The following is a 15,168-nucleotide window of genomic DNA, read 5'->3' on the forward strand; positions in this document are numbered from 1 at the left end:
ATGCACTTAAAGCACATCATCTTGTATCAGCGGTGCAAGGGTCAGTATTCTGATCTGGCAAAGTTCTAAAGAGGATTCTCTGATTTCTTTTGGGGGTGGAGAAGGAAGGGGAGGTAACTGAACCCTACCCAATGTACTGTGAGTAAACTGCTGGATATAGACTAAGCACTGTTGTAAGAAGCTATAAGATAGCATTAAAACAGCACATCAGCTCAGGAACAATACTACATAAAAATAGAATACCAAACAACCTTCCAATTTGAATTAATTCCTCCATCTAACATTCAAGGCAAGAAAAAGGTAATCTGTACCTAGAGCATTTTAAAATCACAAACAGCCTGTTCTTTTATTTGGTAATCCTTGTTTTTGTTTCTCTCTCCTCAGACTATTTCAGCACCGATGTTTGATTAGATTCCTTTAATTTACCTTCAAGTCTTTAGTTCAAAAGTAGTATGAAAGGAGCAATGAGGATGTTTTTGTTTAATCATCAGAAAAGTCTGAACAGATTATTTTAATGCACTGAGCAGTTCTTTCTCCCCCCATGATATGCTTATATTAGGTCAGACCAGGAAAACACTTAACTGAACCACAAAACATGTCCTCTAACCCAAGAGCATGCATTTGTATTTTGTACCAGCTGACTCCAATACGTATTAGGTACTGAGCTAAAATAGTAATCTGGTCCTCACTGAGTGCTGTCCTTTTTGCACTGAAACACTGGCAGCAAATCACACTCTTCATAAGTACAACTATGGAAATTTGTATTTAGCTCTCCCATAATGTCAGCCTATCAGGCACAAACATCTATTGCACAAGATTACTGTCTGCATGCAGAACTGTCTTTTTCACATACATTACAGGATAGAAGTAAAGTCTGTTCTACCTTTATCATGCCACTGAACCATGTTGCAAGAATCTGTAGGGAAGCATTTGTACCACTTCTGACACGACTGAATTCTTCCCGTTTAGTTTGCTTCCACTCAAAAAACTGCTGAAATGCCTCCTCAGAGTCATCTGCTTCACTAGCTTGACCATATACTGCCTCCAGAGAAGCAGACAGTTCCTGTACAGGGTAAGCAACAACAACAACAACAAAAAACAGCAGGTATGCAAACAGAAAAGAACTTGATGGACGTCCTATAAATAGGCCATTAAAAGACATTTAATGTATGATCACAAATGAAAGAATTAAGCTTGTGTGCTGACTCACTACAGCACTTTTCACTTCTGAAAATCTAGACCCACACCCTACTCAAGTCGCAAATTACACTATTATTTACTACTAAGTGTGTAGTCTCCTCCTTTCCTCTCAGAACTGGCTGTGCTATGTCTCACACCTGCCAGAGGTAAGATGTCAAAAAGTCTGTGAATCATGGTGGCATCTACATAACCAGGCTCCTGCCTTTCCAATCAAGCACTTTCAGACATATCTAATAGCATACAAAAGACAGGCGAGAGCAAAGCAGGATTCAGAAGGTGGGGGGAGGGGGCGGGAGAGAGAAGAGACTACAATAAAGTAATTTTCCCTTTCTCAAATCTCTTCTTCCCTGTGACCAAGAACTGGATGTGGATGTGACCAATAGTACTAAGAAAAAAGGAGCTCACCTTAGATTGCTCCCTACAGAGCGGTCCAAATGCAGAGAACAAGTGGGTCGTGAGATGTGTCAACCACATAACAGCTCTGACATTCTAAACTGATGCCAGGAGACACAGGTCTCTAGTCAAATCTCTCCTGAGCTCTTTTGGTCATAATCTAAGAGAACAATCCCACACAGAAACTGCAGTATCTGAGGCGCCTACCCCATGCATTTTCAAGACCCTAATAAACAGGGCTTTTCCAATCCTGAAACTTCCAGTTCAATCTAAATACAACATAAATACTTGAAACGTGGAGTTTCCCTCCATATATGGAACTTGGGGGGGACGGGGAGACGACTAAGTCAGCATGAAAGAGATGGTTTTCAGGCCAAAGCTTAGGGAGCAAACCCACACTTTTAAATAAAAAAAATCTGACAAATAAATTGAAGAAAATGCTAGGTCAATTGTCTGCTGATACATCCTGGCAAAAAGCTATTTTCTGAACCTAGGGTTGTGCACCTAGATAAGAAGTTCCATGCTGGGGAATATTTGTGCGTTCCTTTTTGATGATGGCATTTGATTTTCTCTGACCAAAAGATAAAGTGCTCCCCAAAAAAGGGGATTTGAATGGCTGACAGTATTTTTTGTGCTAAACACCTTCCCATCAGCTTGCAAGCTCCTACCATGAGCTCTAAAGGTGGTGAACTGCTGATTTTACTTGTCTAGATTGTTCCCTGCATCAAAAGGACTTAATATAACCATGAGAGAATGAGGCTGAAAGGCTTGCTTGATGCAGGGTGTTTTGGAAACTGAGACAATGGGTTTTCCTAGGCCTCAAAATGCTCAGGTTATATTACCAAGGCCTTTTCCAAAGAGTTCAGCTCCTTTAAAAAGAATCTGGCAGCAAGCTTTATCTCTGCAGGTAGGTCATCCTTCTAGTCCCAGAGCTAAACTCGCCTGCAGCCAAGCTTGGAGACACCAACAGAGCTGACGGCCAACTGGGCACTACCAAAAATGACATTACACAAGAACTATGTCACTTGCCTGGAGTCTTCCAATGACCACTTGATCACTTCTGTGGCCCTGACAGTCAGCTCTGTGACCCAGTTGCTAAGACCAGACTGCAGCACTCGAGCGATCAATGCTAAATGGTGACAACCAGGACAGCAAGGAGAGCAACTGCAAATCTCGCCCAGATTCTCTACGGATGAATAGCATCACTGGTGTGATGAGAAAGTAGGCAGAGCAGATTTAGAGGCGACACCCACTACTTTGACCTTAAGGTCAGAGAAATACTTATTGGCCACTTGGGGAGAAGTAAGACACTTACCAACAGTGACAACCTTGCAAAAAGGGAACACTATGGGGAACTGAACAGCATCTCTTAGAGATGGCTGTTTTCCTCCAAAGATGCTAATATCCTAGCAATAAGAGCTTCTGCTTGATCAGAGGCATAGTACTTCACACTGCCACCCCAACTCTCCCACTAACATGGCTCCAGCAAGCTGTCCTCTTCCAGGATTCAAAGAGGCATGCCAACAGGGTCTCTCCACAAGAATCAGGGAGCAAGAGGGACTGGAGCATCAAGAGGGTGGGAAAGGAGAAATTGATGAGGGAGCACAGATCGGAGTCTTAAAACTGGGACTGAGGAAAGAGGGATGAAGCACTGAACTCAGAAAGTTGTTGTGTGCTGAAGGAGATTCCCTTGGCTGACTGATGATCCGTCCCATACAATGTAAACCGACTACAGTCAGAACAACCCCCCACACATACACACATTGCCGTGGATGCAAACAATGGAGAAAGCAGGCAAAGAACCCACTGTGGATGAAGAAATGCATGGATCTGTATGAAGCCAGAAGAGGCTGGCTCTGCACCTGCTCAGTAAAGGGGTTGGGTACCCTTGGCAGAACCCAAGGCTATCACAACAAAGGGCCCAATGGCACAACAGGAACCACAGGAAAGGGCAACCTGTATAAGGCTTCCTGCTGTAGCAGAGAACTTAGGCAGCTGCCTGCCATTATACGTTTCCAAGTGGCAGAAGTCACTAAGAGGTTCCCCTAGCTCAGGAGTCACCAAACTGTGTGGCGTGCCCCCTTAGGAGGCATGGAGGAACTTTCAAGGCCGAGGTGCCCAGACCAGCTCCACTCTGCCCCCAGCCACAGCTCTGCCCTCACTCCCTCTCCACCCCCAGGCCAGCTCCACCTCTAGCCCCAGTTGCTCCCCCAGGCCCAGCTTCACCCAAACTCCTCTGCTGAGCCAACTGGGCAGTAATGGAGGGGGGATACAGCCAGATTCCATTACTGATAAGAGGGGAGTGTGACCGGAAAAGTTTGGTACCACTACCCTCGCTGCTGACAGAGCAAGCTGGAGAGAAACCAGGATAGAGGCATGTATGTACCTGATCCAGACCTCCCTCTTAGGAATAAGCTGCTACATGAGATGGGGGTGGAAAGGAGCCCAAGATCACCAGAAGCTATAGAGAACAGAGGAGCCTATAGCTGAAGTTCTCCCATCACACCAGTGATAGCTGAGGACAGGCAGAGGCGAAGCCTGGGCTTCCCCCCCCCCCCGCCCACACGCACACACAGGGTGGCAACATTAGAGGCCTTACCCAAACGTAGCAGAGGTGTTCCATGCCACTGGTGAATGGAAAGAGACAGCAGCATGGGAAGAAGATTATTCCTAGGGGGAGTCTCAGCCAGTGCCTCAGACCTGGATTTAGCTATAGGCAAACTATCCCCTCCAATTATCTTTCATAACATACTTGTCTCTTAACTGTCCTTCATAGATCAGAAGGTTGAAGCATCACCTATACATTCAGGAGGTTAAAAAAAAAAAGACTGAAGAGGAAGGAGACTAGCCGGGTACCCTTCCCTGAATAACAGCCTTTTTTGACTCCTTACCTTCTTGCAGGTGTAGATCACACAATTCTGATTGGTTGATCATGTCCAGTTCCCCAGTGATTTTGGAAACAATAATATATACTAACATTGCTACAACATAACTTACAAGGTTAACGTACCAGATGTAAATCTTTGTTGAATGCACAAGATACGATAACATATAATACTGTAATACAAAAAAAAATTATGCAACAGGATGGCTGAGAATTTAGATACACAAGAGACAGAAAATACTTATTCCAACAACTAGAATAGCCTCATTACATGTACCTAGCATTGTATAGGATTATATTTTTACAATTAGACTCTTATACTGTAAATGTGCAGCATAACAGATTTCTAGCTGTGGTAGGGACCGTAAATAAACTTCCCAACATTAAAACATGCAACACTGCTACAGTTTGGGACACTGAATTTATTTTGTTATTTAAAAGTGTGCCTGACCACTGTGATAGTAGTGAATAAGATTCACGCAAGCATAACAGATGGTTTTCTACTACTTCATTCTAAACCAGACCTCTTCAAATATGCAAAATATGCTTCTCTTAACTAAGGGGTAGGTCTATGACAAATTTATAGCAGCCATTTGAATTATTTGAATACACAAAAGTCATCTGAAGAATTTCTGCCTGATGAAAACCCTTTTTTACACTTTCTCAAGAACAGCTGGACAAGAATTTACCACAATTTATTTTGTGCACAGGGGTTGGTGAAGAGATTGGAGAAGTAACCTCTGGGTTGAGAGCAGACAGAAACAAAACAGACATTTCATCTGGAAAAGAAAATTAATTTCAGAGTGCTACTTAGCACCTGAAAACAGGTCTGTGTAACAACATACTTTCTGAACTGAAATAGTTTTATTGCAATATTATTCCCAAACCTGTAATAAATACGTCTGGAACTAGTCACATTGAAAAACTAGTTAGAAGAAATAATCTGTATGAGGAATCAGGCTATCAAGGAAAACTTTCCTGTTACAATCCTGTAAATTGAACCTTATTTCTTCATAATTGCTCTTACTGAGTAAACACAGTAACTGAAAACCCAAGCAGCTATGTGTTAGACTAGTCTATAACGAAGGCAGTGTTAGCATTTGGAAGTATTATTTTAGTCTTTCACCCTCCGTTTTCCAATACTAGTTGAGTCTGTCAGCAGACTTATCTTAAAGAACAAGAAAAAAGTTTATTTTGTTGAACACATATAATAGGAGAAGGTCTGAATGCACTCAACATTCAAAACACTATTAACTATCTGAAAAAAATCTCGCTGCAATTCTATTCTGGTGCAGAATCTAAAAAATGTTTAAAGACTACCACCTAGTGGAGCTAAAGAAGCACAATCTTGTAATGCATCTAGGAAAATAATCAGTTTTATTCTAATTTGAAACTATTAGATCAAGACATTTCATTCTTTCCAATGATGCCAGACCCAGATAATCTCTTTATATGACTTCATTTTCTAGTGAATCAAGAACATCCAGTTCTGCAGTAGAGCAGCAGAATCAGAAAAACAAGTATTTTTTAGATATAACTGTACTTCTGAATGCACTATTTAAAAACACTCCCAATTCAAATGTTTTCAACTAATGCTAATTTTTATTGACATGTTGATCAGATCCGTGCCAGACTTGAACAGGTTGGCCGAAGTTTGGGTTCTCATTTCTTTGCATGTACTCAGATGACTCATTGTTACTATGATCTTGAGTGGTACAGCTTAATGAAGAAGAATGTATATTTGCTTGTCATTATTCACTACAATAAAGTTTCTTCATTAAAAATCCCTCAAACATACTGAAATTTTGGTTATAAAAGAATTTTTTGCAAATGTAAAACTTAGTCACATTTTCAAGTGTGTCTATCACAACAGAGTAAAAAAGGAAAAAATGGGGGAAAAAAGTATTGCAGATGTGCCCTAGGTGGCCATGAGCTAATATACAATACTAGCACTCACTTTCACAGGCCAGGTTTCAAAGCCATCATGTGTTACAGGGGAACTGAGCTTGATCACCACAACTTATTTCTTCTTGATTGACATTCATTCACACATGATGTGAAAAGTAGCACACACATTAGGGTTTGTCTGCCCCAGAAAAGACAACCCATTGCTAACCACTCTTCCCCACTTCAAATGGTGTTGAGAACATTCTAGCTGCTAACAGAGATCAGACAAAGTTGTTACAGAAAGCATGACTGAGATAGCATGACTGAAACCAAGTTTCGCTGGGTTTCTGTGAATGTGCTGAACACTGGTTTGCTCTGCCTAAACCCTTTTCAACACCAAATGAAGATTTCCTGGGGTTACAGGGACACACTGCTTACAAACAATCAGCAATTGGTCATTTTCCTAATGATTTATGGGTCAGAACAGTAAACTGTTAAAGGCTGAGGCTTAATACAGAGATGAAAAGTGTTTAATGATTTTGGATTATAGCAATTCTTAGTTTTCACATTCTTTTGTCTTCAAATGAAAGAACTCCACAAACAGGAATACAGGTTTGATACCATTTTTCAGTGCTGAACTGTTTTTGAATATTTTAAAATATGTCTGTATATGGTTTTAAGTAATTTCCCACTACCTTCCCATGTGGAAAAAAAAAAACCTTCCCATGTGGAAAAAAAATTTCCCACTACCATGCGGAAAAAAAAACAAAACACTACAGGGAACCTCAGCATATACACTGTAAAAGTACAGGACTAATTACATATTTTGAACAAAAATGACTAGAACTTTTAAAAAGTGTATTGCAAGTTGCTGTGATTACTGAGTAAATCAAATGATAGAGATAATTTGGCAGAAAGGTGTAGAAAAAGTTGTACTGCCTAGTCATGTAATACACTAAGCTCAATTTATTGCTGTTGAAACCTCCAATTCTAACACACTGAACTTCAAAAAAAATTGAAGAGCAGATTAGAGGTGTTTAATAATAATAGCAAGAAGTTTCTTTCCAACCTGCAAAATAGTTGAACGCTCAGAGAGAGGTAGCTCTTCTACTTCCCGAATGAATTCTTCCACTGCAGAGTACAAATTCTGTTGCACTTCATTTCTCTTGAGAATTAAGACATCACTTTCATTCTATGTAGAAGAAACAGCACTCAGAGATCACTTCTAAACTCCTTGCAAGCACAACATAAAAAGAAATGATATCAAGATATTTGCCTTCAGATTCCTTATGAAGTAAAATTGCTTCCTGTTTATAAAAAGTGAGCTTAACTAGTTAGGTTACAATGCATCACACTAGAATAGGAATGAGTGACACATGAAATTACAGGCTTTAGGCACTATTTCAGGGATCAGCATTCCTGTTATATCCACCGCTGGAAATGCTGTATCCATCACATCTAAGCATGCCTACAATACAAGCTAGTAGAGTACAAACACAGTGGTTGATTTCCGTATGATTGAGTTCATACCTGGTGGATTTTGATTGCTATTGAAACATCTAACATGTACAAGTTTTCTTTTGGATTATTTATATTACAGTGGTACTGAGAGATCCCTTTCAATGATTAGGGGTTCCATTTGACTAGATGTAGTACACACATTTACTATGTCAGTCCTTGCTCCAAAAAATTTACAACATAGGAATATTTAGAAACTGTCTTGTGACTGTGGAACGTAGAATATTGCAATTCCACAGTTTTACCTCAGCTTTCTCTGACCCACCTTTCTAGTAGAGTGAGAAGAAAAAACAGTTACTAACCTTTCCATAACTGTTGTTCTTCAAGATGTGTTGCCCACGTCTGTTCCATGTTAGGTGTGTGCATGCCGCATACACTATTGCCAGGGAGTTTTCCCTCAGTGGTATCAATCACACCAGCTCTAGTGCCCTCTGGAGCCGCATGAGCATGCGTCAGTATAAAGGGTGCTGCCAGCCACTCACCCTCTCAGTTCCTTCTTGCCGTTAACGCTGACAGAAGAGTAGGAGGGTTGGTTGTGGTATGGACATGAGCAACACATCTTGAAGAACATCAGTTACAAAAAGGTTAGTAACCGTGTTTTCTTCAAGTGCTTGCTCATGTTCATTCCATGTTAGATGACTCTCAAACAGTACCCCAGAAGGTGGGCTCAGAGTTCATGGACATGCTGACAGCAACACTGCTCTCCCGAAACTGGCATCGTTCTGGGCCTGTCGGGTAATGGCATAGTGAAATGCAAAGGTATGCACAGATGACCAAGTTGTGGCCCTACAGATGTCCTGGATTGGGACCTGTGCGAGGAACGCTACTGACGAAGCCTGGGCTCTTTTGGAGTGAGTGTTTAAGATGGATGGAGGCGGGACATTCGCTTGCATATAGCAGGCCAAAATACCTGCAGTTATTCAGGACAACATCACACGGAACCCCCTCATCCTTTTCGCTATTGAGACGAAGAGCTGTGTTGATTTGCAGAAGTGTTTAGTCCTCTCAATATAAAAGGTGAGGGCACGCCTAACGTCGAGTGAGTGAAGCCTCTGTTCTTCAGAGTTCTTATGAGGCTTCAGGAAGAAGACTGGTAGAAAAATGGCCAGACTGTTATGGAATTGTGACACCACCTTTCTAAAGAAGGCCAAGTGGGGGCCAAGTTGGACCTTGTCCTTGAATATCGTGTAAGGCAGTTCTGATGTCAGGGCCTTGATTTCAGAGACTCTTCTGGCCAAGGTGATCGCCACCAAGAAGGCATCCTTCCAAGAGAGAAACAGCAGGGGACATGATGGTAGCAGCTCAAAGGAGGGACCTGTGAGTCTCAACAAAACCAGGTTTAAGTCCCCTGGGGGGATATCGGCTCATGGATTTGAGAAGAGAGCCTCTCCAGCCCCTGTCACTTCATGGGAGAACAGTAATCTACTGTTCACCAGTGGGTGGAAGGCTGAGATGGCTGCTAACTGCACTTTGATAAGTAGAAGGGCTTGGCCCTCGCATCTTAAGTGGAGCAAGTAGTTCAAGATAGACTGAAGGAAAGATTGAGACAGAGAGAGAGCTTGAGAGACTCCCATGTCAAGAAGAGTTTCCAATTAGTCAGATAGGAAGCCCTCGTGGACAGCTTTCTACTACCTAGCAAAATCTGCCGGACCTGTTCCAAGTAAGTCTGTTCTTCTGGATTCAGCCATGCAGCATCCATGCAATTAGGTGCAAGAAGGCAAGGTTCGGGTGAAGCAACCGGCTGTAGTCTTTGAGACTAGGTCTGGACAGAATGGGAGATAGAGTCAGGGCTGGCTCCAGCGTTTTTGCCGCCCCAAGCAGCAAAAAAACAAACAAACAAAAAACCCACGATCAGCAGCACTTCGGCGGCAGCTCTACCACTGCTGCTTCTCTGAGGGGGACTGAGGGACCTGCCGCCAAAGAGCCGGACGTGCCGCCCCTTTCCGTTGGCCGCCCCAAGCACCTGCTTGCTGCGCTGGTGCCTGGAGCCGGCCCTGGATAGAGTGGAGCTGCTACTGACAGGTCCAAGAGTGTGTCGAACTAGTGTTGGCGTGGCCATGCTGGGGCTACCAGAGTAACTCTTGCCTTGTTTCGTTTGACTTTTAGAAGGACTTTGTGGACCCAAAGGATTAGAGGAAAGATGTACAATAGGAGATCTGCTTCCATGGGAGCAGGAAAGCGTCGGAGGGGGAGCATGGGCTGTGCCCATGTACCAAGCAAAACTGATGGCATTTCCTATTCTCTCTGGTAGCACACAGGTACACCTGGGGAGGCCCCACCTTCAGAATATGAACCTGGTGACCTCCAGATGAAGGGACCACTCATGTCAAGAGGAAAAGGATCTGCTGATGTGATCTGCCTGTACATTCTGGGCTCCCAGGAGATGGGACGCCTTGAGATGAATAGATTGCTTTGTTCAGAAGTCCCATAGACGGATAGCCTCCTGACACAGGGCTGAAGACTGGGCACCTCCCTCCTTGGTGATATAGAAATGGCCACGGTACTGTCTGTCCAGTCTGTGAAAGAAACTTACTGAAACATCTCTAAGGGTGAGATTTTATCTGTATTCAGTTTTTATTACTGTACTAGACTTAGACTGGTGTGTTTTATTTTATTTTGCTTGGTAATTCACTTTGTTCTGTCTGTTACTACTAGGAACCACTTAAATCCTACTTTCTGTATTTAATAAAATCACTTTTTACTTATTAATTAACCCAGAGTATGTATTAATACTTGGGGGGGGGGGCGGCAAGCAGCTGTGCATCTCTCTCCACCAGTGTTATAGAGGGCGAACAATTTATGAGTTTACCCTGTATAAGCTTTATACAGGGTAAAATAGATTTATTTAGGGTTTGGACCCTATTGGGAGTTGGACATCTGAATGATAAAGACAGGCACACTTCTGTAAACTGCTTTCAGTTAAGCCTACATCTGTTAGGGGACATGGCTCAGACCTGGGTCTGAGTTTGTAGCAGGCGGGTCTGGCTCAAACCAGGCAGGACTCTGAAGTCCTAAGTTGCTGGGCAGGAAAACAGGGGCAGAAGTAGTCTTGGAACATCAGGTGGCAGCTCCCAGGGGGTTTCTGTGATCCAACCCGTCACAACCACCCTAATAATATCTATTCTCTGAGCCGGAACAAGAGTTGACTTTTGTTAGTTCAGCAGCAACCCCAGCACTCGGAAGGTGGCTTGGACCGTGTTGTTGCTGTTCTGAATGTGAGTCTGTGACCAACCCTTGATCAGCCAGTCATCGAGCCTCGAGATACGAGCAGACTTGGATGCCTCACTGTTTGAGGAAGGCTGCTACTACCACTGCTTTACACTTCGTGAGGACCTGGGAGGCCACCAATAGGCCAAAAGGAAGAGCACTGAATTGATAGTGGCGCTAACCCACAACAAACCTGTGAAATCTTCTGTGGCCACAGAAGAGAGAAATGTAAAAGCATGCATCCTTTAAGTCGAGGGAAGCATACCAGTCTCCTGGATCCAGGAAGGAAATGATGGAGGTCAGGGAGACCATGTGGAACCTCAGTTTCTTGAGATATTTCTTGAGGCAATGCAGGTCCAGAATAGGCCAGAGGCACCCTTTGGCCTTTGGGATTAGTAAATATTGGAAATAAAACCCCGTTCCTCTTGTGGAGGAGGCACAAGGTTTAAAGTCTGGAGACTGGGATATGCCCGGCCCCTGGGGCGAAAGAGTCCCTCAAATAACAAGATCTATTTTCATTAACTATGTACACTAACTACATACACACTAGAGTGATGAGGCATGATGACTTTGCCCTAACAAACTGTGTTTATGTGTCTGCTAATTCTGTTCTTTAGCATAGTTTCTACCAATTTGCCCAGTACTGAAGTTACGTTCACTGGCTTGTAATTGCATTCACTGGCTTGTAATTGCCAGGACCTCCTCTAGAGCCCTTTTTAGAAATTGGCATTACATTAGCTACCTTCCAGTCATCTAGTACAGTGCTACTAAAAGTGGTGGTCCACGGACCACTGCCGGTCCATGAGCCACCGGCTGAGGGTCTGCGTGCACATTGGAAAAAAAGAAATTGCTGGTCCCCCACATCAGATAGCTTAAGAAGCACTGATCTAGTACACAAGCTGATTTTCGTGATAGGTTACATACTAGAGTCAGTAGTTCTGCAATTTCATGTGCACACAGTTCCTTCAGAACTCTTGGGTGAATGCCTCTGGTCCTGGTGACTTATTACCATTAAGTTAATCAATTTGTTTCAAAATCTCTGCTAGTGACACATTAATTGGGGATAGTACTTCAGAACTGCTGCCCAAAAAGAATAGCTCTGATGTGGATCTCCCTCTCACATCTTCTGCAGTGAAGAGGGATTAAAAGAATTCATTTAGCATCTCTGCAATGGCCTCATGTTCCGAGTGCTCCTTTAACACCTTTGTTGTCTAATGGCCCCATTGCCTGTTTGGCAGGCTTACTGGGTCTGATGTACTTAAAAAAAAAATTTACTGTTTTTGCATCTTTAACAAGTTGCTTCTCAAATTTTTTCTTTGCCTGCCTTATTACACTTTTACATTTTGCTTACCAGAGTTTGTGCTCCTTTGTATTTTCCTCATTAGAATTAGACTTCCAAATTTTAAAGGATTCCTTTTTTGTCTCTAACAACCTCCATCGCTCTACTGTTTAGCCATTCTTTTTGGTCCTCCTGTCTCTTTTGATGCTGGGATGTATATTTACTCTGAGCCTCTATTATGGTGTTTTTAAATAGTCCTCATGCTGCTTGCAGGCATGTTACCCTTATGATTGTTCTTTTTAATATGTCATTTAACTGCCATCCTCATTCTTGTGTAGCTCCTATTTTTAAAAGTTAAATGTTACTGTGGTGCGGGGGGGGGTTGGGGTTATATCCCCTCCCTCAACATAATAAGTCTGGGAAACCAACAAACGGCTCAAGATCAATAGTGTTAGTATCCCCAAAATGTCTACCATTTAATTGGTCACTTGTGCCTGTTCACTTGTGCCAGAGGCAAAAAACACCAAAATTAGAGACTTTCCACATGGAGCACTAAGGCAGAGATATAACTCTCAAGGCCCACTAGGAAAGGGAAGACCTTCACAGTGTACATAAACCCAGTCCTGATAAAAAAAAAATGGGGTCAAGAACTTGCCAAACTGCATCTAGATACATCTCATTCCATATCAGGTCTGCTTTACCTTACACTTACTATACAGGCTCAAAAGCCACCCATTGCAGGCTGTACACACAAAAATTGGAAGAATCTAGTTAAGTCAGTCTAAAAAAACTGGGGGAAGTAAAGATGCTGAAAATTAAGATCATATTACATAATTTGCCCTGCAACTAGCATTATATTCCTCATGCAACCAGTCCTGTATTGGGTTTACTTGTCCATGTGTTATTTACTATGTTATGTGCCTGCCAAAAAAAAAAAGAAAAAATCCTTGCCTCAGAGATCTTACAAACTAATTAGAGATGTGACAAGATAAAGTACCAACATAGCAGAGAGGGTAGAGAAGGAAGAATTGAGGAAATATCAATAATGTTCCTAAGGCTAGTGCATAGCATGAAGGAGCTAATAAAAATTGTTTTAATGAGTTAAATGGACAGAATGAGCAAGTAGACATAATCAACAAATTTTCTGTCCATTGCCTATTTGGGCTCACTGGGTTTTTATGCACTTCATTTCAAACTGCATATGGAATTAAAATCATCAGACAATTTTGAAGACAAATATTTCTCAATCTTTGAGATCTGTTCAACTGTAGATAGATTAAAAGTCAACATTTAGAGCAAAATTATTTAGATGTATGTAATGATGATTAGGTGTATATTAATCAACCTTTGAGGTGCATGCCTTGTGTTTTCATCAACCCAATAGAGGTGATTTTTAACTAACACTCTATGGAGTGTGTTATTCCACTTACACATGGATTTTAAATTTAGGTAATTCATTAGAAAAGTTCTATGTCCTTTAAAAACAAGACAGCTTTTGTTAAAAACAAGATATTTTTTTATTTAAGAAAAGTGTTTTGGTATTGAGTCACTACAACTCAAATTCTTTCTTCTACACTTCCCAAAGACTTCAGAGGTACTTGCCCCACTGGAGCTGCAAAATTTTCTGCCTCTAGCTGCTGCTACTTCACCTGGGGAATTGGTGTCTAAATTAATTCTTCAGGCTGCTCTAAGCCTGAACACACTTCCCCATTTGTATGTCCTCTGCTCCTCTCAGGCCTGCCTGTCCCCTGGCACTATTACCTGTCTATTCAACTTTTCCTCTTCATGCTACTTGTAACCCTGCCGCAGGAACTCTTGTTCTCTTCACTGCACAGTCAGAGCGCTCAAACAAGATTCCAAACAAGATGATAGCTAGATTCTATGTAATTGGAGACATATCAGGTCAAACATGATCCAAAGTATAGTTTTGTAAAAAGAAACTTTTCTACTGGGTGTGTAGCATTTGTCATACTGTTAGCCATCCACAACAAGCAGGGAGTGGAACCCCAATGCTATGTCCCACCAATTAAAGCATATCAGGATTAACAAAAAGTTGCCATGTGAAGAGATCTTCCCTTCATGATGTTTATCATGTAAGAATTCGGTGTGCTGTAATACACTATTACAAAATCTCTTCACAGAAAATTACAGGCTGGTTGCAGACAGTTCCAAACTTATCCAATTATCTCACAGAGAACGAACTTGTTGAGACTAGAGAGATCCTCTTCACGCATCAGGTCACTTCTAGCATTTGCTCAGCTTATTTTCCCTAAGTGATTTTTCCATAAATGAATTGTAGCAAATCAGAGATGGTGAGAGAGGGAGACCTTAAAATGAATTCTGCAGATCACTCAAGTGCTGGTTTCACTCTTAGTCTGGATCTTTGTTTTATTTGTCCTCTGCTGCTCATATTTGATTAACCCATGTATCTCAAAAAGATTTCAACTGCTGCTGCTTCATCTGGGATGAAGGATGTTCCCAAGGACAAGTCACTTAAATAAATCCTTAAGACTGCTCTAGGCCTGTAAGCTCCTTCTTTCTCTTTGTTCTCTGCTGCTACTCTTAAACAACTTTGAATATCAAAGCAATGGCAACCAACCTATTTCTCTTCATTACTGACCACCTCTCTTGTAAACAAATTATAACAAGCTCATTTGTTTTACTGTTAACATATGTGTTCGTAGTGGGTGTTACTCACGCAGAGCAAAGTTAAACACTATTTTTAAAAACAAATCTCTTTATGTTGTTTACAATTAACCTACTGGATCATTAAAAGCTGAAAATTTAAAAAGAGTTTCTT

The 15,168-nt window shown here is 41.9% G+C and overlaps 1 protein-coding gene across 5 annotated transcripts in view; it reads right to left on the reverse strand.

The window, feature by feature from the left end:
* Window positions 1–15,168, reverse strand: part of STK31 (serine/threonine kinase 31) — an 80,156-nt gene that overhangs the window by 44,617 nt on the left and 20,371 nt on the right. For 3 of the 5 annotated variants that reach the window (XM_084621981.1, XM_084621980.1, XM_084621979.1), the window contains exons 11-12: window positions 7,434–7,556; window positions 884–1,063 (exon numbers count right to left, since the gene is read on the reverse strand). The exons of 1 other annotated variant lie outside the window; for it this stretch is intronic. In XM_084621981.1, coding sequence (XP_084478107.1) covers window positions 884–1,063; window positions 7,434–7,556 — 303 coding nt within the window. The remainder of the gene's footprint in view (window positions 1–883; window positions 1,064–7,433; window positions 7,557–15,168) is intronic. One more of the 5 variants, XM_084621982.1, reaches the window with a different exon arrangement.

This window comes from Lepidochelys olivacea (genome assembly GCF_965140295.1).
Source record: "Lepidochelys olivacea isolate rLepOli2 genome assembly, chromosome: 2".
In the NCBI taxonomy this organism is placed as follows: Eukaryota; Metazoa; Chordata; order Testudines; family Cheloniidae; genus Lepidochelys; species Lepidochelys olivacea.